Source organism: Balaenoptera ricei, chromosome 6 (genome assembly GCF_028023285.1).
Source record: "Balaenoptera ricei isolate mBalRic1 chromosome 6, mBalRic1.hap2, whole genome shotgun sequence".
Classification (NCBI taxonomy): Eukaryota; Metazoa; Chordata; class Mammalia; order Artiodactyla; family Balaenopteridae; genus Balaenoptera; species Balaenoptera ricei.
Window position 1 is genome coordinate 5423253 of NC_082644.1, and position 22937 is coordinate 5446189.

Here is a 22937-nt window from a genome sequence, read left to right on the forward strand (position 1 = left end):
TATTTCCTCTACGCTTGTTTGGTCTGGTGGCTTTTTACTTTGCTCCTTCATCTGCTGCATATTTCTCTGTCTTCTCATTTTGCTTAACTTACTGTTTTTGGGGTTTCCTTTTTGCAGGCTGCAGGTTCATAGTTCCCATTGTTTTTGATGTCTGCCCCCAGTGGGTATGGTTGGTTCAGTGGGTTGTGTAGGCTCCCTGGTGGAGGGGACTGGTGCCTTTGTTCTGGTGGATGAGACTGGATCTTGTCTTTCTGGTGGGCAAGACCACGTCCAGTGGTGTGTTTTGGGGTGTCTGTGACCTTACTATGATTTTAGGCAGCCTGTCTGCTAATGGGTGGGGTTGTGTTCCTATCTTGCTAGTTGTTTGGCATGTGGTGTCCAGCACTGGAGCTCGCTGGTCATTGATTGGAGCTGGATGTTAGTGTTGAGATGGAGCTCTCTGGGAGAGCTCTCACCAATTGATATTACATAGGGTCAGGAGGTCTCTGGTGGTCCAATGTTGTGAACTCAGTTCTCCTACCTCAGAGGCTGAGGCCTGACACACAGATGGAGTACCAAGACCCTGTCAGCCACACAGCTCAGAAGAAAAGGGAGAAAAAAAAAGCAAGAAGTAATAAAAAATAAAATAAAAAATTTATTAAAATAAAAAAAATTATTAAAATCAAAAACTTTAAAAAGTAATTTAAAAAATGAAGAGTGCAACCACACCAATAAACAAATCCACCAGTGATAACAAGCATTAAAAAGTAAACTAAGATAAACATAAAACCAGAAACAAATTAGATGCAGAAAGCAAACCCCAAGACTACAGTTGCTCCCAAAGTCCACCCCCTCAATTTTGGGATGATTCTTTGTTATTCAGGTATTCCACAGATGCAGGGTACATCAAGTTGATTGTGGAGATTTAATCCACTGCTCCTGAGGCTGCTGGGAGAGATTTCCCTTTCTCTGCTTTGTTCACACAGCTCTTGGAGTTCAGCTTTGGATTTGGACCCGCCTCTGCGTGTAGGTCGCCTGAGGGCGTCTGTTCTTCGCTCAGACAGGACGGGGTTAAAGGGGCAGCTGCTTCGGGGGCTCTGGCTCACTCAGGCCGGGGGAAGGGAGGGGTACGGATGTGGGGCGAGCCTGCAGCGGCAGAGGCCAGTGTGACGTTGCACCAGCCTGAGGCGCGCCGTGCGTTCTCCCGGGGAAGTTGTCCCTGGATCACGGGACCCTGGCAGTGGCGGGCTGCACAGGCTCCCGGGAGGGGTGGTGTGGAGAGTGACCTGTGCTGCACACAGGCTTCTTGGTGGCGGCAGCAGCAGCCTTAGTGTCTCACGCCCGTCTCTGGGGTCCATGCTGATAGCCGTGGTTTGTGCCCGTATCTTTTGCTCGTTTAGGCGGTGCTCTCAATCCCCTCTCCTCGTGCACCCTGAAACAGTGGTCTCTTGCCTCTTAGGCAGTTCCAGGCTTTTTCCTGGACCTCCCTCCTGGCTAGCTGTGGTGCACTAGCCCCCTTCAGGCTGTGTTCACGCCGCCAACCCCAGTCCTTTCCTTGGGATTTGACCTCAGAAGCCCGAGCTTCAGCTCCCAGACCCCACCCGCCCCGGCGGGTGAGCAGACGAGCCTCTCGGGCTGGTGAGTGCTGCTCGGCGCCGAGCCTCTGTGCAGGAATCTCTCCGCTTTGCCCTCCGCACCCCTGTGGCTGCGCTCTCCTCCGTGGCTCCGAAGCTTCCCCCCTCTGCCACCCACAGTCTCCACCCGCGAATGGGCTTCCTAGTGTATGGAAACTTTTCCTCCTTCACAGCTCCCTCCCAGTGCAGGTGCAGGTCCCGGTCCCATCTCTATTCTTTTGTCTCTGTTTTTTTCTTTTTTCTTTTGCCCTACCCAGGTACGTGGGGAGTTTCTTGCATTTTGGGAAGTCTGAGGTCTTCTGCCAGCGTTCGGTAGCTGTTCTGTAGGAGTTGTTTCACTTGTAGTTGTATTTTTGATGTATTTGTGGGGAGGAAGGTGATCTCCACGTCTTACTCTTCTGCCATCTTGAAGGTCCTCTCTCAAGGTGCTAGTTTTTATTTTATCTTCTTCAGTGCTTTCTTCAATGCTCTTCCTTTATGTAGATCCAAGTTTCTGACCTATATCATTTATTTCTTTCTAAAGAACTTTTTTAAAAACATTTCTCACAAGGCAGGTCTAATAGGAACAAATTCCGTCAATTTTTGTTTGTCTGAGGTGACCTTATTTCTCCTTCAGTTTTGAAGGTTAGTTTCACAGGGTATGGAGTTCTATGTGGGGAGGTTTTTTCTCTCAATTCTTTAACTATTTCACTCTCTTCTTGCTTACATGGCCTCTGAAGAGAAGTTGTATATAATTCTTATCTTTGTTCCTCTCTAGGTAAGGAGTTTTTCCTCTGTTTTCTTTTGAGATTTTTTCTTTATCTTTGATTTTCTGTCATTTGAAAATGATATTCCTCCGTGTACTGTTTTGGTAATTTGTCCTGCATGGTATTCTCTGAGCTTCTTGGGTCTGTGGTTTGGGGACTGATATTCATTTGGGGAAATTTTTCTGTCAGTGTTTTTTCAAATAGTCTGTTCCTCCCTCTCTTCTTCTGTTGTTCCCATTATGTATATGTTACATCTTTTGTAGTTATCCCATGCCCTTGGATATTCTGCTCTACTTTCTTAAGTTTTCTATTTGCTTTTGGGATTTTGAGGATTCTATTGATAAATCCTCTGGCTCTGAGAATCTTTCCTCATCTGTATCCAGTTCTACTCATAAGCCCATCAGAAGTATTCTTCATTTCTTTTAAGGTGTTTTTTTATCATCTATTTTTGGTTCTTTTTTAGGATTTCCATCTCTCTGCTGACGTTGCCCATCTGTTCTTGCATGTTCTCTACTCATCTGTTAGGACCCTTAGTATATTAACCACAGTTGTTTAAAATTCCTGGTCTGATAATTCTTACATCCCTGCTATGTCTGATTCTGATGCTTGCTCCGTCTCTGCCGTCTCTTCAAATTGTGATTTTGCCTTCTGGCATGCCTTGTGATTTTTTCCTTGATAGCTGGACATGATGAACCAGATGAAAGAAATTGCTGGAAATAAGCCTTTCATTATGTGGTGTAGAGGTGTGGTGGGAGGGGAGTGCCCACAGTCTCGTGATTGGATCTGTCTTCTAGTGACCCTGGGCTTCTGAACTGTGAATTTTGCAGCAGTTTCTTAAGATTTTTCTCCGCACTTGGGTAGAATGGTTAGAGCCGGCTAGAGTCAGGAATTTCCCTTCTCTTGGGTCAATTTGGCTCTACAGGATACACCAGAGCAGGTGGGGCTCTGGTTAACTAGTTTCCCCTGAGGGCAGGCCTTATTGAGAACACCGGAGTGCTCTGACATATTTCACAATGGTTCCTTCTCTCCTCCTCCTGCCAGAAGCTCGAGAGAATTTTTCTTCAGTACTTACGCTGGGAACTTGGTTGAGCTCCCAGAGATAAATCTCAATAAAATTGGAGCCTCTCTATGACTGGGTCCTCCCAGAAGGTTTTTATTTCTCTGACTTGTCTGCTCGGAGCCCCCAGCAATTTGTCAATTACAGTTCAGGTTTTCCTACCCTGGCACTGGTTCCTGGTGTTTCCACTCATGAGCCCCTGCTCTGGTAAGCCTGAGCTCCTGTACTCCACCGTCTGTCACTGTTGCCCTGTGTCCTCTCCTGTCTTCCAGAACCAAGAAGAGCTGTTGGTTTTTTCAGTCTGTTCAGCTTTGTATTGGTTGTCAAGACAGAGTGCAAACTTCCAACTCCTTACCTGCAGAACCAGAAAACAGAAGACTTAAATTAGATTTAAATAAAAGAAACCTCCAAAATATTTACAATGTACGTAATTAAGAAAGCTTTAGCAAACATAATATGTAAATTGCTCTTAAAAGAAACTGTTTTTTAGAATCTCCGAACAATCATTTTACAATGTAAGAAATACAAATGATAAATGTATGTAAAATTAATTTTATTATTAGTCAAGAGAAGGCAAATGTGTGACTAATATATATTTTTACCAGTAAATTTCAAAATAGTATCTAATGCTTCTGGGGATGTGTGAAAACTATTTACTCACTCTAAAGGTAGTCTGGCATTTTTATTTGTAAAATAATATTTACACCCCACTGCTGCTTCCAAGTATACCTAACCAGGAATATTAAGCAAATATGTTTATTTTAACATTGTTTCTAATATGTAAAATTGGAAATAACTTAAAAATATATCTTCAGCAGAATAGTGTAAATTGGGATGCAATGAAATAATATCAACTAGCAGAACTCAATGAAATGATGGCTTTTATACAGTTATGTTGGAGAAAATCAAATTATAAGGCAGTATGTATATTAGAATCTGTATACAAATGTTAGCAAACATGCACATAAACTCTTAGCAGTGGTTTTCTCTGAGAGATAAGATTATACTTTTTACTTCTGTGTTGCTTGCTTTTTATCATGAGTGTCTCTCTAAATAAAATAAAATAATATAATAAAATCTTGCTGCTAGAGCTTTCTTTGGAGCATAGTAACAGGCAACTAAAGAAACACACGCATTCATGTCTTACTATCGGTTCTAGAAGATGAAATGGTTTTTACACAGACAATAATCCGTTTTTCTCTTCTCCTGCTAGGGAAAGGTGAACATGGGAAACCTTACCCCCTCACTGAAGAGGACCACGATGACTCAGCTTACAGGGAAAATGGTTTCAATATTTTTGTCAGCAACAACATTGCTCTAGAGAGGTCCCTGCCAGATATCCGCCACGCAAAGTGAGTATCAGCTCACCTCTGTGCAGAGTGGTTTTTCTTTTTGTCTATTTTGATTCATATGGTTGATGTACATCATGGTGAGATACACAATGAAAAACTTTGCCCTATTAATTTTATAGAAGCTGTTTATACTCTATAATCATATATATTTTTGTTTTTTGTTTTTTTATTGAAATATAGTTGATTTACAATGTTGTGTTAGTTTCAGATGTACAGCAAAGTGGTTCAGTTTTATATGTTTGTGTATATATGTATATAATGTGTGTGTGTGTGTGTGTGTATTCTTTTTCAGATTCTTTTCCCTAAAGAAACTTAATGGTTACCAAAGGGGAAAGATGGGGGGTGGATAAATTAGGAGTTTGGGATATATACTCTACTATATATAAAATAAGTAACCAACATAATCTTAAATACTTCTTATTTAAATTGAAATAACCTTTAAAATTCCAAAAGAGTCACTGTCGACTCTCAAAAACTTAATATCCATTTTCATTATTGAGTTGGCGGTATGATCTCCATTTAAACCGAAATGCTTTCAGATGACATCCATAACCTTGCATTTGATCATGTACATTATGAAGCTCACGTTTTTCTCCGGTAATTAGTGCTGTCAGAACTGTCTACATGTGCGTGCCTTCGACCGACTGCCACCTCGGCCATATCAGTGCCATTGTTGTTACGTTTTCTTAGAAAGTGCCTAACATGAGTGCATCCATAATCTAAAGGTAATGCTTGGTTGCTCAATTTCCCATCACTTAGGAATTGCTTGTGGCTTGTCAATTCACAGAGGGCTCAGTTTTTACTGAATTGTAGCTAAATGTTATAGTCTGAATGGAAACAAGGAGAATATTACCTGCAGTTGGCTGAAAGCCTTCTTCTCTCTGTCCACCGCTGTCTACTCCTAACATTGCTTAATGTACTTTTTTTTCTAGTCTGTTATGGTTTTCTTATTAGCATATGCTATGCCAAAAGTATGCCAAGCACATAGAATGTGGGCAGAATTTGAAGTTGTGGCGTTGTCATGCATATTTGATAAATCTATCCAGCTAACAGAGTATATTGACTTTTGCAGTTCATCTTCCTTTAGAATCATTGGTGTGAGAGAAAGAAAATCAGAGAAAATAAAGGGCATAAATGAAACGAGGACTAGAAATCTAAATTAAACCAGTAACGTACATTACGTAAATCTCCTTGTGCAAAAATAATTAACCCATTAGGGAAAAACAACTCAGTGCATTGTGGTTTGGAGGACTATTTTTTAGTTGCCATATTGTGTCTTTATAAATTTGGTTTTAAAATATAAAAAAATTACTGGTTTGCTCCTTAGGTTTTACGTGAATTTGCATTTCCCAGTAGTGTTAAGCAAAGAATTAATGTGAAGAAAAAATCCATTTTCCCCTAAGCTGAATGCTTTATATATTGGTCTAGGCCTTCTATCTAGCAAAATTATTCCCATGTCACCTGAAATTATCTACGGTAATTCCCACTGACCGAGAACGTTTCTAGTTATGAGAAATTTTAATACCTAATTGCACACCATCAAAGATGCATTAAATTGCATTGTTGGCATAATAAATATGCTCAGAGCATAATTTCCAACCACCCCACCCCGACATTGCTAATCTTTTCATATGTATTCAAGTGGAAGTATTTGCAGATGAAAACAGTGCAGAAAATCATGGAAGTCGAAAGAAGGCTGATGTTCCTATTCTCCACAGAGAGTATATTTTTAATGTCACTACCACCTTTTGAGAAAAAATAGTCTTAGGCAATAATGGAGAAGAAGATGGAAAAATGGAAAGAAAACATTTTGAAAATTTTATCAGAGCTACTAAATTTATAGTATTGGAGGGTATTTTTCTAAATGTTAGGGAAGAAAAACTATGGCTAAAACATGGTGTGTGACCATATTCTTACTTACTTCCTGAGGCTGGATATGTAATAGGACAGACGCTAGTAAAATGATACCAAGAAGAGAACTCAAACAATCTTAACAGAAGATTGGAGAAGCATGCCAGCAGCATGTTAAGTGTGAGATCCCAGGAATGGTCGTTTACTTGGTTAGTCCAGTTTCTGACTCTCAGTAATGCAGGAAGCGAGATGAGATGATGCCTCTGATTTTGTCAGCGTGCCACCTGCGGGAAACCAGAAGCCAAAGAAAGTCTTACAGGGATCCTGCTGTTTAAAGTCCTATGCTTTTGACCTTGGTTGTGCTTCCCAAAATGCAGGCACAGATAATTACAGGAGTATGTAACTCTGTCCTTGAAATTGTAAAAGCAGCTGGACACAGATTCCAGTGTTATCAATTTAACGAGGCTGCAGGTAATTGACCATGGCTTGTTTATATTGACAGAATCTATGGAAGAGAATGCAAAATGTGTGTGACTTTTATAATCAAACGTAACAGTTCTAAGAAACTTTGCATTTGCAGTCAGCCAGTTCCAACTACCGGCTCAGAGTGCCGGGAGAGAGGACTTTATTTTTCTTTGCTTTAGGATTTTGCAGTGGAAAATATCCGGGAATACCATCTTGCAATTTTCCTGAACTTGATCGTTATTCCAAGCCACATCATCGTGGTTCTTACTACACTGCTCTACATGATAGATGACTCTCTGTGTATATGCCCATGCTCTTTACCTCTTCATATTCTCAGAAATGTTCATGGTTCTAGGTGCTTGGACATGCTTAGTGCACAGTTCAGTCCACGGTGAGGAATATTTAGAACATGAATTACTTCAGAAATCCCAATCCAGAGAGCACTTTTATTTGTCTCACTGCTTACTTCTTCACTAGCATAAAAATGAACAGCTTTCTGTTGGCTTTGTTATTTCATTGAATCAGTAATAGATTCCCATTAAGTAGGAAGCATAGATAAAGGAAAGTCAGTTGGCAGGTGTGCAGTAATTTCAATCTATACAGAACAAGATCATTTTTACTTATATCCTAATAATAAATTTTAGTCTTTTAACTTACATTTTGAATTTCTTGTGTTTTTTTCAATTATTTTTAGCATCCCCTTATCTTGTAAATTACATTTTAGTTTTTCATGCCATCTATGCTTTGGTCTTGTCAAATTTTCTACCTTTTCTTCTGTAGTCATAGCCTGACACTTTTGGTTGACTTTTGTACTTTTTTGGAGACATATCTATATGTTGATAGTTTAAATACTCACTGTTTTCTTCAGTTACTCCCTAATTATGTCTATATCCATAGTACCTGGGCTCAATCTCAGAGCACCTGAGTTCAACCTGTCCTTAGAACATCTTATTTTTTCCGTTTTATCTAATGCAATGTCGATAAGAATTTTACTATGAGAGCTTCTGCATGACAAATGTCCAGTCACTGGATATCTGGCTGGCCTGGTTAGTTTTTCCCCACCTGTATTTTGATTGTGCATTTTCTTTGTATTCAGTCACCCATTGGGACGTCACACCTTTGTATGCTGTAGAACATCTTATTTTGACTCTAAAACATGTATTTAGAGTACAAAATACATATAAAATAAGGGGAAAGAAAACCATGGAAGGATGACCTGCATAGAAAAGAAATTCTGATAAACGTATGCATGAATATATTGTTAACAAGGTAAAACTAAAGAATAGTTGAGCAAGTATTACTCCCTGGATATGAAGACATGTATCAGCAGTTACCACAAGTACTCCCAAACTGTGCTAGAATTCATGTGTGTAAGAAGAAATTACATTTATGAAAACAGGCAGTGTGTGAGATTAGGACACATAAGAGTCATGAATAATAGGAGAGTTGAGATCAGCTTTGCAGAGAGTTGAGATCAACTTTGCAGAGAATTCAGGTAAATGCATCATTGATGTAAGGTTCATTTTTTGCTCTTAGAAAAGAATCCAGATACCTGTTCATATGCATCCACATTAATTACGATGCACTTATAAGGTGGCTGAGTAGCTGGGATATTTTTGAGTTAAAGTAGTTCTACTCTGAATTGTGGCTTTTCCTTTTCATTTAAATTTTCCTTTTGGTTTAACTTATATTCCCAAGATAAGGAAGTTTTAGCTTCATGCCTTGGCAACAAACAAGATATTGAATTTTAAGAGAAAATTCTGAGAGATCTCATCTCTTGAAAACATTTAGGAGAATTTTGACAACCTCTTGTCATGATAGCATTATGTGATTGCTTTCAGCAGTGTTGCAGAGATATCAGACTAATCTATCACAACCCTGCTCTCTGCGCAATTTCAAAACCAATGGAGAGATTGTCCCAGAAATGGTTTGAAAGTAAAGTATTACCTTTATTATTTATCTATCTATCTATCTATCTATCTATCATCTATCTATCTATTTATTTATTTATGGCTGCATTGGGTCTTTGTTGCTGTGCGCGGGCTTTCTCTAGTTGTGGCGAGCAGGGGCTACTCTTCGTTGCGGTGCACGGGCTTCTCATTGCGGTGGCTTCTCTTGTTGCGGAGCACAGGTTCTAGGCGTGCGAGCTTCAGTAGTTGTGTTACATGGGCTCAGTAGTTGTGGCTCGTGGGTTCTAGAGCTCAGGCTCAGTAGTTGTGGTGTGTGGGCTCAGTAGTTGTGGTGCACGAGCTTAGTTGCTCCGTGGCATGTGGGATCTTCCTGGACCAGCACTCGAACCCGTGTCCCCTGCATTGGCTGGCGGATTCCTAACCACTGCGCCACCAGGGAAGCCCCTGCCTTTATCACTGATCAGAGTCTGTTGGTGGGCGTGGTTTAGACCTGGGCCAAGCGTGATTCCTAATATCAAACTGCAGAAGGAGGCGCGTTCAGCCTTCCAGTCACAGACATTGCCGACAACCAAAGGACAGTTGTAGAACTTCGGGCATGGAGGGCAGAGGGAGATGTCTGGTCTCTGCACGCAAGTGGGTTCCCGTGCACAAAACTGAAGCAGAAGTTGAGCCAAGCATGATAAACTCTGTAACTCCAACTCAGCAGTCATGTGTCTTTCCTTCTCCTGGAAGGGATGTCTGGGAGGATGAATGGAGAGAGGGTGGGGTGTTAGCATAACGGCTGCCCTTCCACACGGGACCATCTGTGGAGGAAAAGGACCTCCTCCCTGGATGAATAGGGCACAGTATCTACTTTGTATACAAGGAGAAAGGCAAATTCTCGATATACACAGATTTGGAGTAATTTTTTTTTTTTCAATTAGACTGTAAGTCTAATCATGTCTTCTGGAAATTATGTTGCATAATTATTATTACAAAGTTAACTTTCCTGACTTGGACCGTGATGCTGAGGCAGGCAGTTGTCATTCTGAATTTCTACTTACCCACTTCACTAAGTCAGGGTGCTACCTTTCTTTATGTCTCTCACGGAGTATTACGATAAATAAGATAGGTGCCAGGTTTACCAGATCAGCTGCACCATGATCTATTCAGTTATTTCTTTTTCTTCTGATGATTCTCCTTCTGATTTCCTTCCTTCTTTTGCATTCATATCATGAGATAAAATATAAAGAGATCAAGTGAACTACAATTCAAAAACATAAATTGTAAAAATGATTAAATTTTGGGAGTCAGTTTTGAGTTTATTAGGAAAAATAATTATGTGTGTCCAATGTATTTTAGTTTAATGTAGTGAATGTGATAGGTTGGTATTTATTTTAATTGTGTGTGAAATAGAAAGTGTGATTTAACTGCTCTGGCTCTGGGCTGTTGAATGTTAGAACTCATCCACAGAAATGTTTGAGGTTAGCCATCCAAAAATGTGCAAGGATTTTCTTAAAATTTCTCAAGTTCAAAGGCTACTCAAAAGCTGGGGAGGCACTGCCTTCCTTTCATGTTTTCATTATGATTTTACTTGTGAAGTTGATGAAGTATCTTTCTTCAACAAGTTCACAAGTCAATTCTGAAGCAAATTAAGCTAAAGGACTTGCGCACTCCAGTCAGGTGGGAATACTGCCGTGGAAGAGGCTGGAAATGTATCCTTTGAATCAAATGCTGCTCCAGCCTAGTGTATATCTCAGTATGACTGAAAAAAGACAAAACAGTTAACTCCTAAGCAGCAGATTGAGGGAGGAATGACCAGGAACAACAGATAGGAAGTAACCTTTCAAAACTGCAGTTGTTTTGAAGAACTGAATAAGTATTTGAGTAATATTTTTTGAAAACCAGCTTATGCAACCTAGTGTAGCCATTAGCACATTAGTCGGTTTCTAAGGGCCATTAAAGAAAAGCCATGATAGAGTAACACCAGAAATATACACAAGTATCTCTTCCATTGGCTAAAGCCTGAAAGACATGGAAGAGTTTTTATCACTATAGCTAAAGATGTATCCCTGTTGAAATGAAAATCCTCCAAGGATAGACAACAGTTCAAGAGTTGTCAGACATCTCATCTTTGGAGTGAATGACAGATCATAAAGCAGATTCGTTGAAAGGTAGAATGGGGACGAACACAAGGGCATGGTGGTGTGAAAGAGTAGCGGTGGGAAGTTGTGCACACGCACAAAACCTTCTAAAAATACCCTAAGTATGTTATATAACTTTTCCAATGTCACCATTGCTGGTAATTGATGTAAATTTGACTCCAAACCAGGGCTCTCAAACTCTGAAACCTAGTCGCTTATTACTGTGTTATCCTGCTTCAAATCAGGATAAAAATATAAAAGTTGAAATTATAATGAGTTGCAGTGTACTAGCTCATTAAGATCCAAAAACTGTAATTGCTTTTTAAATTACACAGAAACTGGAAAATCAAGTATCAATTAATGATTGATCATTATTGTCATTCATGGGACATCTATTTCAGTCCTGAATATATATATATATATATATACATATATATATATATTCATATTATTACATGTATTTTTAATTTTATGTAATTTTATTACCCCATGTATATAAAGCTCCAAATTGAACGCATCTGTTCAAAAGAATAGTAGCTAACTATGAGACTGCATTACAACATCAGTGATAGAGAAAAATCATAATTAGAGATGTGTTAAACTGCTAGGTTTTCACTAGGCAGTCATCACTGTACACTTTCATGGCCTCACTAGGAAATAGCAATGTGCTTTAAACTCAGGCAGTTATTTCTGTTGTGTGTGACCTTGGTGGCAAAGTCAGCATCTCCAATCAGTATGACTGCAAAGCCATCCAAATTTTAAAGTTCCACTGGAAAAGTAGAAATTATTGAGCTCACAGAAAAGCAACTAGTTTTTGGAAGTTTGACGTCAAACTAGAAGACCAGAATTGATCATGGAGTCAATCTTATCAGATTATTATTTGTTAACATTTGAGTAATCATAGAGTTTTAGTGTTTAGATATGGGAATTTTTCCATAACTGAAATGGTGTCTTACACCATAGTCCTATGTTAACATCAGAATTATTAAAATGATGGAAATCAAAGGCCAAAAGCCATTTATTATGACGATTATTTCTGTATTGGTCTACTGTTTGATAATTATATTTAGATCAATAAAAGAAAAAATATAGATACAACAGAGTCTATGTAGATATTCCATGCCTAGTTGCTTGTGTTATCTATTTACAAACTAAGATACTCATATAGAAACTTCAGTGTGAAATTCTAAAGTCACAGATGCTTGAAGTACTCTCATTGCTTTTTTTTTCCATATATAAAAAATTTTTTTTTAAATTTCTATTCTAGTGTAGTTGATTTACAATGTTGTGTTAGTAAAACATAACTCCTCATTCTAGCCGGGATCAAACCAGTGACCTAAGGATGACTATACTGGGAAGTGCTACAGTCCTCTGCTCTACCAGCTGAGCTATCGAAGGGAGTGCTCTCATTTCCTGTTTAGAAACTAGATTCCAAAGTTATCTATACTTTTACACTGTTTCAAATTAATACAATTTATTTATTTTAAAATGCTGTCTTTTGCAAAATTAATCTCATTTACTTTGATACCAGCCTGCCAGATGATTTTAGCTGTTCTCATAGGACGTTGCACATACACAATATTTAGATTTATTCTACTATATTATGAATTGGAAATTTTGGCTGGTGCCTTCCACTGGAACAGTGGCTCCCTGACAATAAAACTTTGATTTTCTGTGATCTTCAACCCATGATATAATGTTCATCATGTGATAAATATTAAATAAGTGTTAGGTATTGAATAAATCCAGAAAAACAAACAAAACAAAAATAACCTCTAGTCAGAATCATGTCTGTTAAATTTCAGAGTATATCCTTTGTAACCATGATAAGAATCAAATAAATAAAACCAAAAGCGCATGTTTGAGAAACTTACGTGATAAGGATCAAATAAATAAAACCGAAAGCGTAAGTTTGAGAAATGCAAATAGATTCGCAATTTTAATTCCTTAAAGAAAATTGAAATTTGATATACTGATGCATTTTGTTATGTAAGATTAATATTGCAATAGGAATTCTAAATTTGTTCCCTCTTCATTATAAATATTTCCACTCATGGAGGTTTTTTTTTTTTTAAACATCTTTATTGGAGTATAATTGCTTTACAATGGTGTGTTAGTTTCTGCTTTATAACAAAGTGAATCAGTTATACATATACATATGTTCCCATATCTCTTCCCTCTTGCATCTCCCTCCCTCCCACCCTCCGTATCCCACCCCTCTAGGTGGTCAAAAAGCACCGAGCTGGTCTCCCTGTGCTATGCGGCTGCTTCCCACTAGCTATCTGTTTTACGTTTAGTAGTGTATATATCTCCATGCCACTCTCTCACTTTGTCACAGCTTACCCTTCCCCCTCCCCATATCCTCAAGTCCATTCTCTAGTAGGTCTGTGTCTTTATTCTCGTCTTGCCCCTAGGTTCTTCATGACCTTTTTTTCCCTTAGATTCCATATATATGCATTAGCATACGGTATTTGTTTTTCTCTTTCTGACTTACTTCACTCTGTATGACAGACTCTAAGTCCATCCACCTCACTACAAATAACTCAATTTCATTTCTTTATATGGCTGAGTAATATTCCATTGTATATCTGTGCCACATCTTCTTTATCCATTCATCTGTTGATGGACACTTAGGTTGCTTCCATGTACTGGCTATTGTAAATAGAGCTGCAATGAACATTTTGGTATATGACTATTTTTGAATTATGGTTTTCTCAGGGTATATGCACAGTAGTGGGATTGCTGGGTCATATGGTAGTTCTATTTTTAGTTTTTTAAGGAACCTCCATACTGTTCTCCATAGTGGCTGTATCAATTTACATTCCCACCAACAGTGCAAGAGGGTTCCCTTTTCTCCACACCCTCTCCAGCATTTATTGTTTCTAGATTTTTTGATGATGGCCATTCTGACCAGTGTGAGATGATATCTCATTGTAGTTTTGATTTGCATTTCTCTAATGATTAATGATGTTGAGCATTCTTTCATGTGTTTGTTGGCAATCTGTATATCTTCTTTGGAGAAATGTCTATTTAGGTCTTCTGCCCATTTTTGGATTGGGTTGTTTGTGTTTTGATATTGAACTGCATGAGCTGCTTGTAAATTTTGGAGATTAATCCTTTATCAGTTGCTTCATTTGCAAATATTTCTCCCATTCTGAGGGTTGTATTTTGGTCTTGTTTATGGTTTTCTTTGCTGTGCAAAAGCTTTTACGTTTCATTAGGTCCCATTTGTTTATTTTTCTTTTTATTTCCATTTCTCTAGGAGTTGGGTCAAAAAGGATCTTGCTGTGATTTATGTCATAGAGTGTTCTTCCTATGTTTTCCTCTAAGAGTTTGATAGTGTCTGGCCTTACCTTTAGGTTTTTAATCCATTTTGAGTTTATTTTTGTGTATGGTGTTAGGGAGTTTTCTAATTTCATTCTTTTACATGTAGCTGTCCAGTTTTCCCAGCACCACTTATTGAAGAGGCTGCCTTTTCTCCACTGTATATTCTTGCCTCCTTTATCAAAGACAAGTTGACCATATGTGCATGGGTTTATGTCTGGGCTTTCTCTCCTGTTCCATTGATCTATATTTCTGTTTTTGTGCCAGTACCATACTGTCTTGATTACTGTAGCTTTGTAGCATAGTCTGAAGTCAGGGAGCCTGATTCCTCCAGCTCCATTTTTCATTCTCAAGATTGCTTTGGCTATTCAGGGTCTTTTGTGTTTCCATACAAATTGTGAAATTTTTTGTTCTAGTCCTGTGAAAAATGCCAGTGGTAGTTTGATAGGAATTGTATCTCATGGAAGTTTAATGAGATAAGAGGTAATGATTAATAGTTAAGCTTATTTGTTTAAAAATGTGGGAAAATCTGCCATTTTTGGAAATCTAACATCATACTTAGTGATGAAAGACTGGATATCTTGCCCCTAAGATCATGGGGTGAAAGGGATTTCTGGTCTCACTGCTTCTATACAACATTGTACTGTACAATATAGTCCAGGCAATTAGGCAAGAAAAAGAAGTAAAGGGATCCAAATTGCAAAGGAAGAGTTAAAACTTCTCTATTGGCAGATGACATAATCTTCTATTGATGTATAGAAAACCATAAGGAATCTGCTAAGAAAACTAATAGAACTAATAATGTCAGCAAAGTATTAGAGTATGACATCAGTATACGAAAATCATTTTAGTTTTATATATATATGTATACACTTGCAGTGAATAATCTGAAAATACCTCTAAAGAACTCAATTCACCATAAAATCAAAATGAATAAAATACTTTGGAATAAATTGAACAAAAGAGATGTAAAACTTACACTTTGAAAACTACAAAACGCTGTTGAAAGAAATTTCAGAAACGAAGAAACATCCCCTGTCTGTGAATCAGAAGAGTTAATATTAACTCGGCAGAACACTGCAAGCTGAGCCACAGATTCGAAGAAATCTCTGTCAGAATCCCAGCTGACTTCTCTTTAGAAGTTGACAAGCTTTGGAGAAATGTCCATAGAAGATATACAGATTGCCAACAAACACATGATAGGATGCTCAACATTACTCATCATTAGAGAAATGCAAATCAAAACTACAGTGAGGTATCACCACACACCGGTCAGAATGGCCATCATCAAAAAATCTACAAACCATAAATGCTGGAGAGGGTGTGGAGAAAAGGGAACCCTCTTGTACTGTTTGTGGGAATGTAAAGTGATACAGCCACTATGGAGAACAGTATGGAGGTTCCTTAAAAAACTAAAACTGGAACTACCATATGACCCAGCAATCCCACTACTGGGCCTATACTCTGAGAAAACCATAATTCAAGAAGAGTCATGTACCACAATGTTCATTGCAGCACCATTTACAATAGTCAGGACATGGAAGCAACCTAAGTGTCCATCGACAGATGAATGGATAAAGAAGATATGACACATATATACAATGGATTATTACTCAGCCATAAAAAGAAACGAAACTGAGATATTTGTAGTGAGGTGGATGGACCTAGAGTCTGTCATACAGAGTGAAGTAAGTCAGAAAGAGAAAAACAAATACAGTATGCTAACACATATATATGGAATGTAAAAAAAAAAAAAAAAAGGGTTCTGAAGAACCTAGGGGCAGGACAAGAATGAAGATGCAGACGTAGAGAATGGACTTGAGGACATGGGGAGGGGGCAGTGTAAGCTGGGACGAAGTGAGAGAGTGGCATGGACATATATACACTACCAAATGTAAAGTAGATAGCTAGTGGGAAGCAGCCGCATAGCACAGGGAGATCAGCTCAGTGCTTTGTGACCACCTAGAGGGGTGGGATAGGGAGGGTGGGAGGGAGACACAAGATGGAGGGGATATGGGGATATATGTATATGTATAGCTGATTCACTTTGTTATACAGCAGAAACTAACACACCATTGTAAAGCAATTATACTCTAATAAAGATGTTAAAAAAACAAAAAAAAGTCGACCAGCTGATTCTGCAATTCATATGATATTGCAAGGGACCCAGAATATCCAAAACAATCCTGAAGAACAATAGCAAAATAGGATAACACACACTTCCTGATTTCAAATTTATTACAAGTCAACAGTAATCAGTATCGTGTGGTATATGGATAGATATATGGATGAACAGAATAACGGAGAGTCCAGAAATAGTTCTATGCATCCACGATCTATTGACTTTTTGACAAGGGTGCCAAAACCATTCACTGTGAAAAGAATGATCTTCTAAACAAATGCTTCTGGGACAACCAGGTAGCCACTTGCAAAAGAATGATGTAGGACCCTTGCCTCAGTGCACAAATGATGAGCACAAAATGTATCAATGACCTCAATGTAAGAGCTAAAACTGTAAGACTCAGAAGAAAACACAGAAGTAAATCTTCATGACCTATGATTTGAGAAAGGATTCTTAGATACGATACCAAAAGCACAAGGAACAAAAGAAAAAATAGATAAATTGGACTTCATCAACATTAAAAACTTTTATGCTTCAAAGGACAGCATCAGGAAGGCAAAACAAAACCCAGAGAACTGGAGAAGATATTTGCAAATCATGTATCTGATAAGGGACTTGTATCTAGAATATATAAAGAACTCTTACAATTCAATAACAAAAAGACAGCCCCTTTGAAGTATGGGCCTATGATCTGAATAGTCATTTCTTCAAGGAGGATATGAAAATTGCCAATAGCTTCATAAAAAATGCTCCACATCATTAGTTATTTGGGAAATACAAATCAAAACCAAAATGAGATACTGCTTCACACCCACTGCAATGACTGGAACCAAGAAGTCAGATAATAAATGTTGGTGAGGATGTGGAGAAATTAGAATGCTTGTACGCTGCTAGTGGGTATGTAAAATGGTGTCAGTGCTTTGGAAAATACTCCAGCAGTTCCTCAAATAATTAAACACAGAGTTACCATATGACCTAGCAGTTCTACTTTTAGGAATACACCCAAGAGAAATGAAAACATGTCCATACAGAACGTACACATGAATGTTTATAGCAGCATTACTCATAATAGTCAAAAGGTGGAAACAACCCAATATCCACCAGTAAATCACTGGATAAACAAAATGTGGTATATCCACAAATATTCAGTCATGAAAAGGACTTATTCAGTCATGAAAAGGAATAAAATACTTATAAATGCTACATCTTGGATTAACATTGAAAACATTATGCTAAATGAAAAAAACAGGTCCAAAATTCCACATAATATATGATTTTATTTCTATGAATGTCCAGAGGAGGAAACTCTGAGAAACAAAGTAAACGGTGGTCTCTAGGGCTGTGAGTGGATAAAGAACAGGGGAGTTATAACTACGGCTATGAGATTTCTTTTTAAGTTGATGAATATATTCTAAAATCTTTTGTGCTAATGGTTGCACATATCTGTGGATAAACTAAAAAATCAATGAATTGTACACTTTAACTGGTACAACAAATAAATTAGATGGTATGTGAATATCTCAGTAAAGCTGTTTGAAAAAAAGATAAATCACTCTCAGTTTTCTCCTAGTCAAATAATGTTATTTACTTCGTTTTTACCAAATCAAGTGATTAATTACTCCGCTAGACCTTCTCATCTGAATCCATGTCATAAGTATGAACCTCTAGAGTTCTCTAACTGGTGTGTAGTGATAAGTACCTATTATTTTTTTGTGAGATTCAACTGTTGCAGTAACAGAAACACTTATTTTCTGATAAAATTCCATTAAAAATCTGGAACTCCTGCTGCGGAAAGCATTCTTTTTCTTCTCTACAAAAGTGGAGAAGTTAGTTTTTAATATTTAAAAATATTTCGTTCATTATTCTGGCTTAAATTTAATCCCATATGATAAAAACATCACTACTTCCATATCTGTAAAATGACCCCTATAACTGGTATTTCCCTCCAGCAATCAGCCCCAACTTCTAATAGATATTGATTTCCTCAGCTTCCACCAGATCTTCAGAGCCCTAATTTGACTCCAGACACTACAGTGCCGTCAACATTTTTCTTCCCCAAGTCACTCATACCTTCCATCTTGCCAGAATCCAAAGTATTTTACTGTCTTTGTCTTGTGAAACTTTACAGCACAATTTGCACTTTGTCCCCCTCTCGTTTTTAAGCATTCTTGTCTCTGTTTCAAGGAATGGAAACACTCTTACTTTTTCTCCCAGTGCCTTTCAGTCACTTCTGCAAACAGATCCTCTTTATCTGATGACTAGATGTCATAGTTCATTGTTACTCCGTACTGGCCCTCAGTTTCTTCATTTTATTTACTCTCTTTGCCAACCTCATCCACCAAGGCCTATTAATTCCATCTCTAAAATGTGAAGCCAAAATGGGTCTGGAAAGCATCCCTTCCCTTAAACTCAACTACATCTGCCATCATCTCTTAATTGGAATCCTGGGATAACTTCATAACTGGACCTCACACACTCCCTCTGGCTCCTGTGCTGTGCATTCAGCAGAGTGAGCTGCAGTGAGCCTTGAGAACTAGGGCAGATCATTTCCCCTCCCTTCTGTCTAAAATACTTACAAGATTCCCTGTTGCACTGAAAACACCAACACCAACCTCCGTAGTCTGGTCCCTACCTATCTCTGGTCTCCCCTTTTACCCTTCCTTCTGTGTTCACTGTGTTTCTGCCCCATTGCCACAGTGAATACACAGCTGCATAAACCAAGGAACTCTTTTGTTCCTTAGTACAGGCATAAAATATAATATTAGATTAAAGTATTAATCATAGTACCATATAAATTATTAACTTACAAAATAAGTTCCCAAAGAAATTAATAACTAATGATTACCCTCCCCTACCCCCAAACCCACATATATTCAGCAGCCCAAACTAAGTTTTCAGGCCTGTCAAAGGCAAATAAGTTACCAGTTATCATTGCTTTATCAAACCCACCTGGCATGGCAAGATTAGAACAGAAAAACAGTGTGACTAAAACCAGCCATTGAAAATTGAATAAGCTGACATTAAAACAATTACTATGTAAATTGGTGCTTGGAAATGACATACAGATATGCTGTATAGTCTGCTTGTCGGTAGCCAGATGCCAGGTTGACATTTATTCTGTTACAATTGAGAATGAGACCGAGAGAACTTTAGCTGAACCAAAATGGCTTTGGAAGAAGGCATACAATGGCAAAAAGTTAAAAGAAAATAAAGAAGTTTTCTTCCCTTCCTGAACATAAATGATTTCTTTGGTAAGATTTAAAAAATTGTAGCTCACTAACAATAATACACTTAGCTATTCTGATCATTCCTGATCTTGTTAGGAAATCTGTTTAAAACAGAACTTCACACAATTGTCTGAATTGTCATCTATCAGGAAAGGCATTTTACAAGGATTTTGATAGACAGGTAATAAATCACTTAATTTAGGGTCTGTCCAAGGTGCTGTAAACTGGAACTTGTAAATGTATCAAAAGGTAGTCAAAAGGTACAAAAAAAAAAAACAAAAAAAAAAACCTAGTCTGCAATAGCCATGAGGTCAAACACTGTAGTATTTTGAATTGTTTTCCCTCCCACACGTATCCCAGTTAAACTGACTGGAACTGGGTTGGCACTCTTTTTATCACCATTTCAGAGAATTTTCATGATTGTTACAAAATAGAACAAAATCATAAACATTTCAAATGTTGGGCCCTAAAGGAAGCCCAAAATATAACTCCCTGCCTGTTTATTATTATCATTACTATGCAATAATATTTTAGTACATCTAGTATTACATGAAAAATGTCCCAAGTGTTATATGTTTCACATGAAGGATATATGTATGTGCATGTGTGTGTGTGTGTATATATATATATATATATATATAAATCAATAAGTTGGCTTAATTTACTTACATTTATTGAATCCTACAGTCAATAATTTTGTAATCAACCTTTGTTTTTCAGTGGCACATGGAATATTTACCCAAATAGACCTACATTTATGAATAAACAACTCTCAGTAAATTTCAACAGATTGAATAATACTGACTATGTTCTCTGACCAAATTTGAATTAAATTAAAAATCAATAAAAATAATATATGCAGAAAAGTTGCAAATATTTAGAAATTAAATAACACATTTATGAATTACCTACAGGTCAAATGTGAAACTGGAAAAATTAAAAAGTATTTCAAGTGGAATGTTAATGTAACTACATCCCAAAGCTTGTGTGTAGGCTTTACATATAAAGCACTGCTTATAGGAAAATGTATAGGTTTAAATGTTTAAATTAAGTATGAAAATTTTCAAATTAATCATCTAGGTAAATAAGTATAAAAAAGGAAATAATAAATCAATGACTTTTTCAAAAACGTTATAATTTCAAAATTTAGAATTTTGAATGGATTAATAAAATTTCTAAATCCCCAGCAATTATCTCTAAGGAAAAACAAAAGAGGGAGAAACTACCAAGTACCAATATCAGTATGAAAGAATGGGTATTATTCAACTTCCAATAGACATTTAAGTTATAATAAAGGGATATTATAAACATCATCATGCACAAAATTTGACACTTAGGTGAAATATAAAATTTTTTTGACAATTCAATGGAAAGTGTCCTAAAATGAAGCAGAAAATCTGAATATCACTATAGCTATCAAATATATGACATCTGGAGCTTCCCTGGTGACGCAGTGGTTAAGAATCTGCCTGCCAATACAGGGGACACAGGTTCGAGCCCTGGTCTGGGAAGATCCCACATGCTGTGGAGCAACTAAGCCCATGCGCCACAACTACTGAGCCTGTGCTCTAGAGCCCACGAGCCACAACTACTGAGCCCATGTGCCACAACTACTGAAGCCCGCATGCCTGGAGCCCGTGCTCTGCAACAAGAGAAGCCACTGCATTGAGAAGCCCACGCACCGCAATGAAGAGTAGTCCCCGCTCGCCACAACTAGAGAAAAGCCCACGAGCAACAACGAAGACCCAACGCAGCCAAAAATAAAATAAATAAATTTATTTAAAAAAAAATGTGACATCTGTAATTAATAGCCTGCCAACAGCATTCTGGTTTCTGTAGACGAGGGAGTAAACACATGCTACTGTCATCCCACTGAACTCAACTATCAGACCTATACAGATGTATGGTCCAGCTAATTGACAGTGTTGAAAAAAATAGCAATAGGTGGAGGAGGGAAGGACATGAGAATTCAAAACAGCAATAAAATAATGCCGAGTTCTTGAGTTCCTGAAAGCACATTTGACAGTTGAAAACAAAAATACAATATTCCTGATGGTTTTCCATGTATATAAACATGTAAGACAACTATAGCATAAAAGAGAGGGTGTAAAGGGACCTATATGGTAATAAGCTTTGTATATTATATAAAAGTGAAGTGGTACAGTATTAATTCTAAATAGACTTGAAACAGAAAGTATGTATTTTGTAATCCCTAAAGCTACCACTAAAATATTATGCAAAATAACATCAAAATCACAATGGATGCATTAAAGTAGAGTACTAAAAGATGGAAAAATAACCCAAAGAATGTAGAAAAGGGGAAATATAAAATGTAAAGATAAAACAGAAAAAACTCAACCTCTAAACAGCAGAATATATATTCTTCTCAAGTGTGCATGAAACACTCATCAAGTCAGGCCATATCCTGGGTCATAAAACAAAGACTACAAGTTTGAAAAGATTGAAATCATACAAAGTATATTCTCTGACCATAATAATAGAATTAAATTAAAAATTAATAAGTGACAGGAAGATAACAGGAATATCGCCATTCATTTGGAAGTAAAAAACACATTTTTAAGTAATCGATATATCAAAAAGGAAGTTTCAAGGGAAATTAGAAAATATTTTGAAATAAAAATGTTTCTTAAAACTTTGATATATTTAGAGAAGTACTTAGAATAACTCATTCTAATCATCTATAATTCAATGCTTGTAAAAAGAATGAAAAATGGCCTTAAATCAATAAGCTTTCACCTTAAGAACTGGAAAAGAAGATTTATTATTATTATTATGAAGATTTATTATTTCAAAATAAATCCGAAGAGTAAACTTCCTGTAATTTTTGGATTATCTGTATTTCCTTGCAGTTCTCTCAACTTTTGCTTCATATATTTATTTCTATTATTAGCTGCATAAATATTTGGATTGTTATGTCCTCCTGATAAACTGACCTTTTTATGAAGAAATAAACTTTTATATCTTGGTACTATTCTTTGCTTTGAAATCTATTTTGTTGGCTATATTAAAGCCACTTTAGCTTTCTTTTTATTAGTGTTGGCATCGTATATATTCTGTGCATTTACTTTTAAATGTATTTGCATCTTTACATTAAGAATGAGTTTCTTGGAGGCAACAGAGATCAGT

General features: G+C 37.3%; 1 protein-coding gene across 5 annotated transcripts in view; it reads left to right on the plus strand.

Moving 5' to 3' along the window:
• The window catches only part of GALNTL6 (polypeptide N-acetylgalactosaminyltransferase like 6), a 1732831-nt gene that overhangs the window by 1041853 nt on the left and 668041 nt on the right, over positions 1-22937 (plus strand). For all 5 annotated transcript variants that reach the window (XM_059926764.1, XM_059926766.1, XM_059926762.1 and 2 more), the window contains exon 3: positions 4630-4768. In XM_059926764.1, the coding sequence (XP_059782747.1) occupies positions 4630-4768 (139 nt within the window). The remainder of the gene's footprint in view (positions 1-4629; positions 4769-22937) is intronic.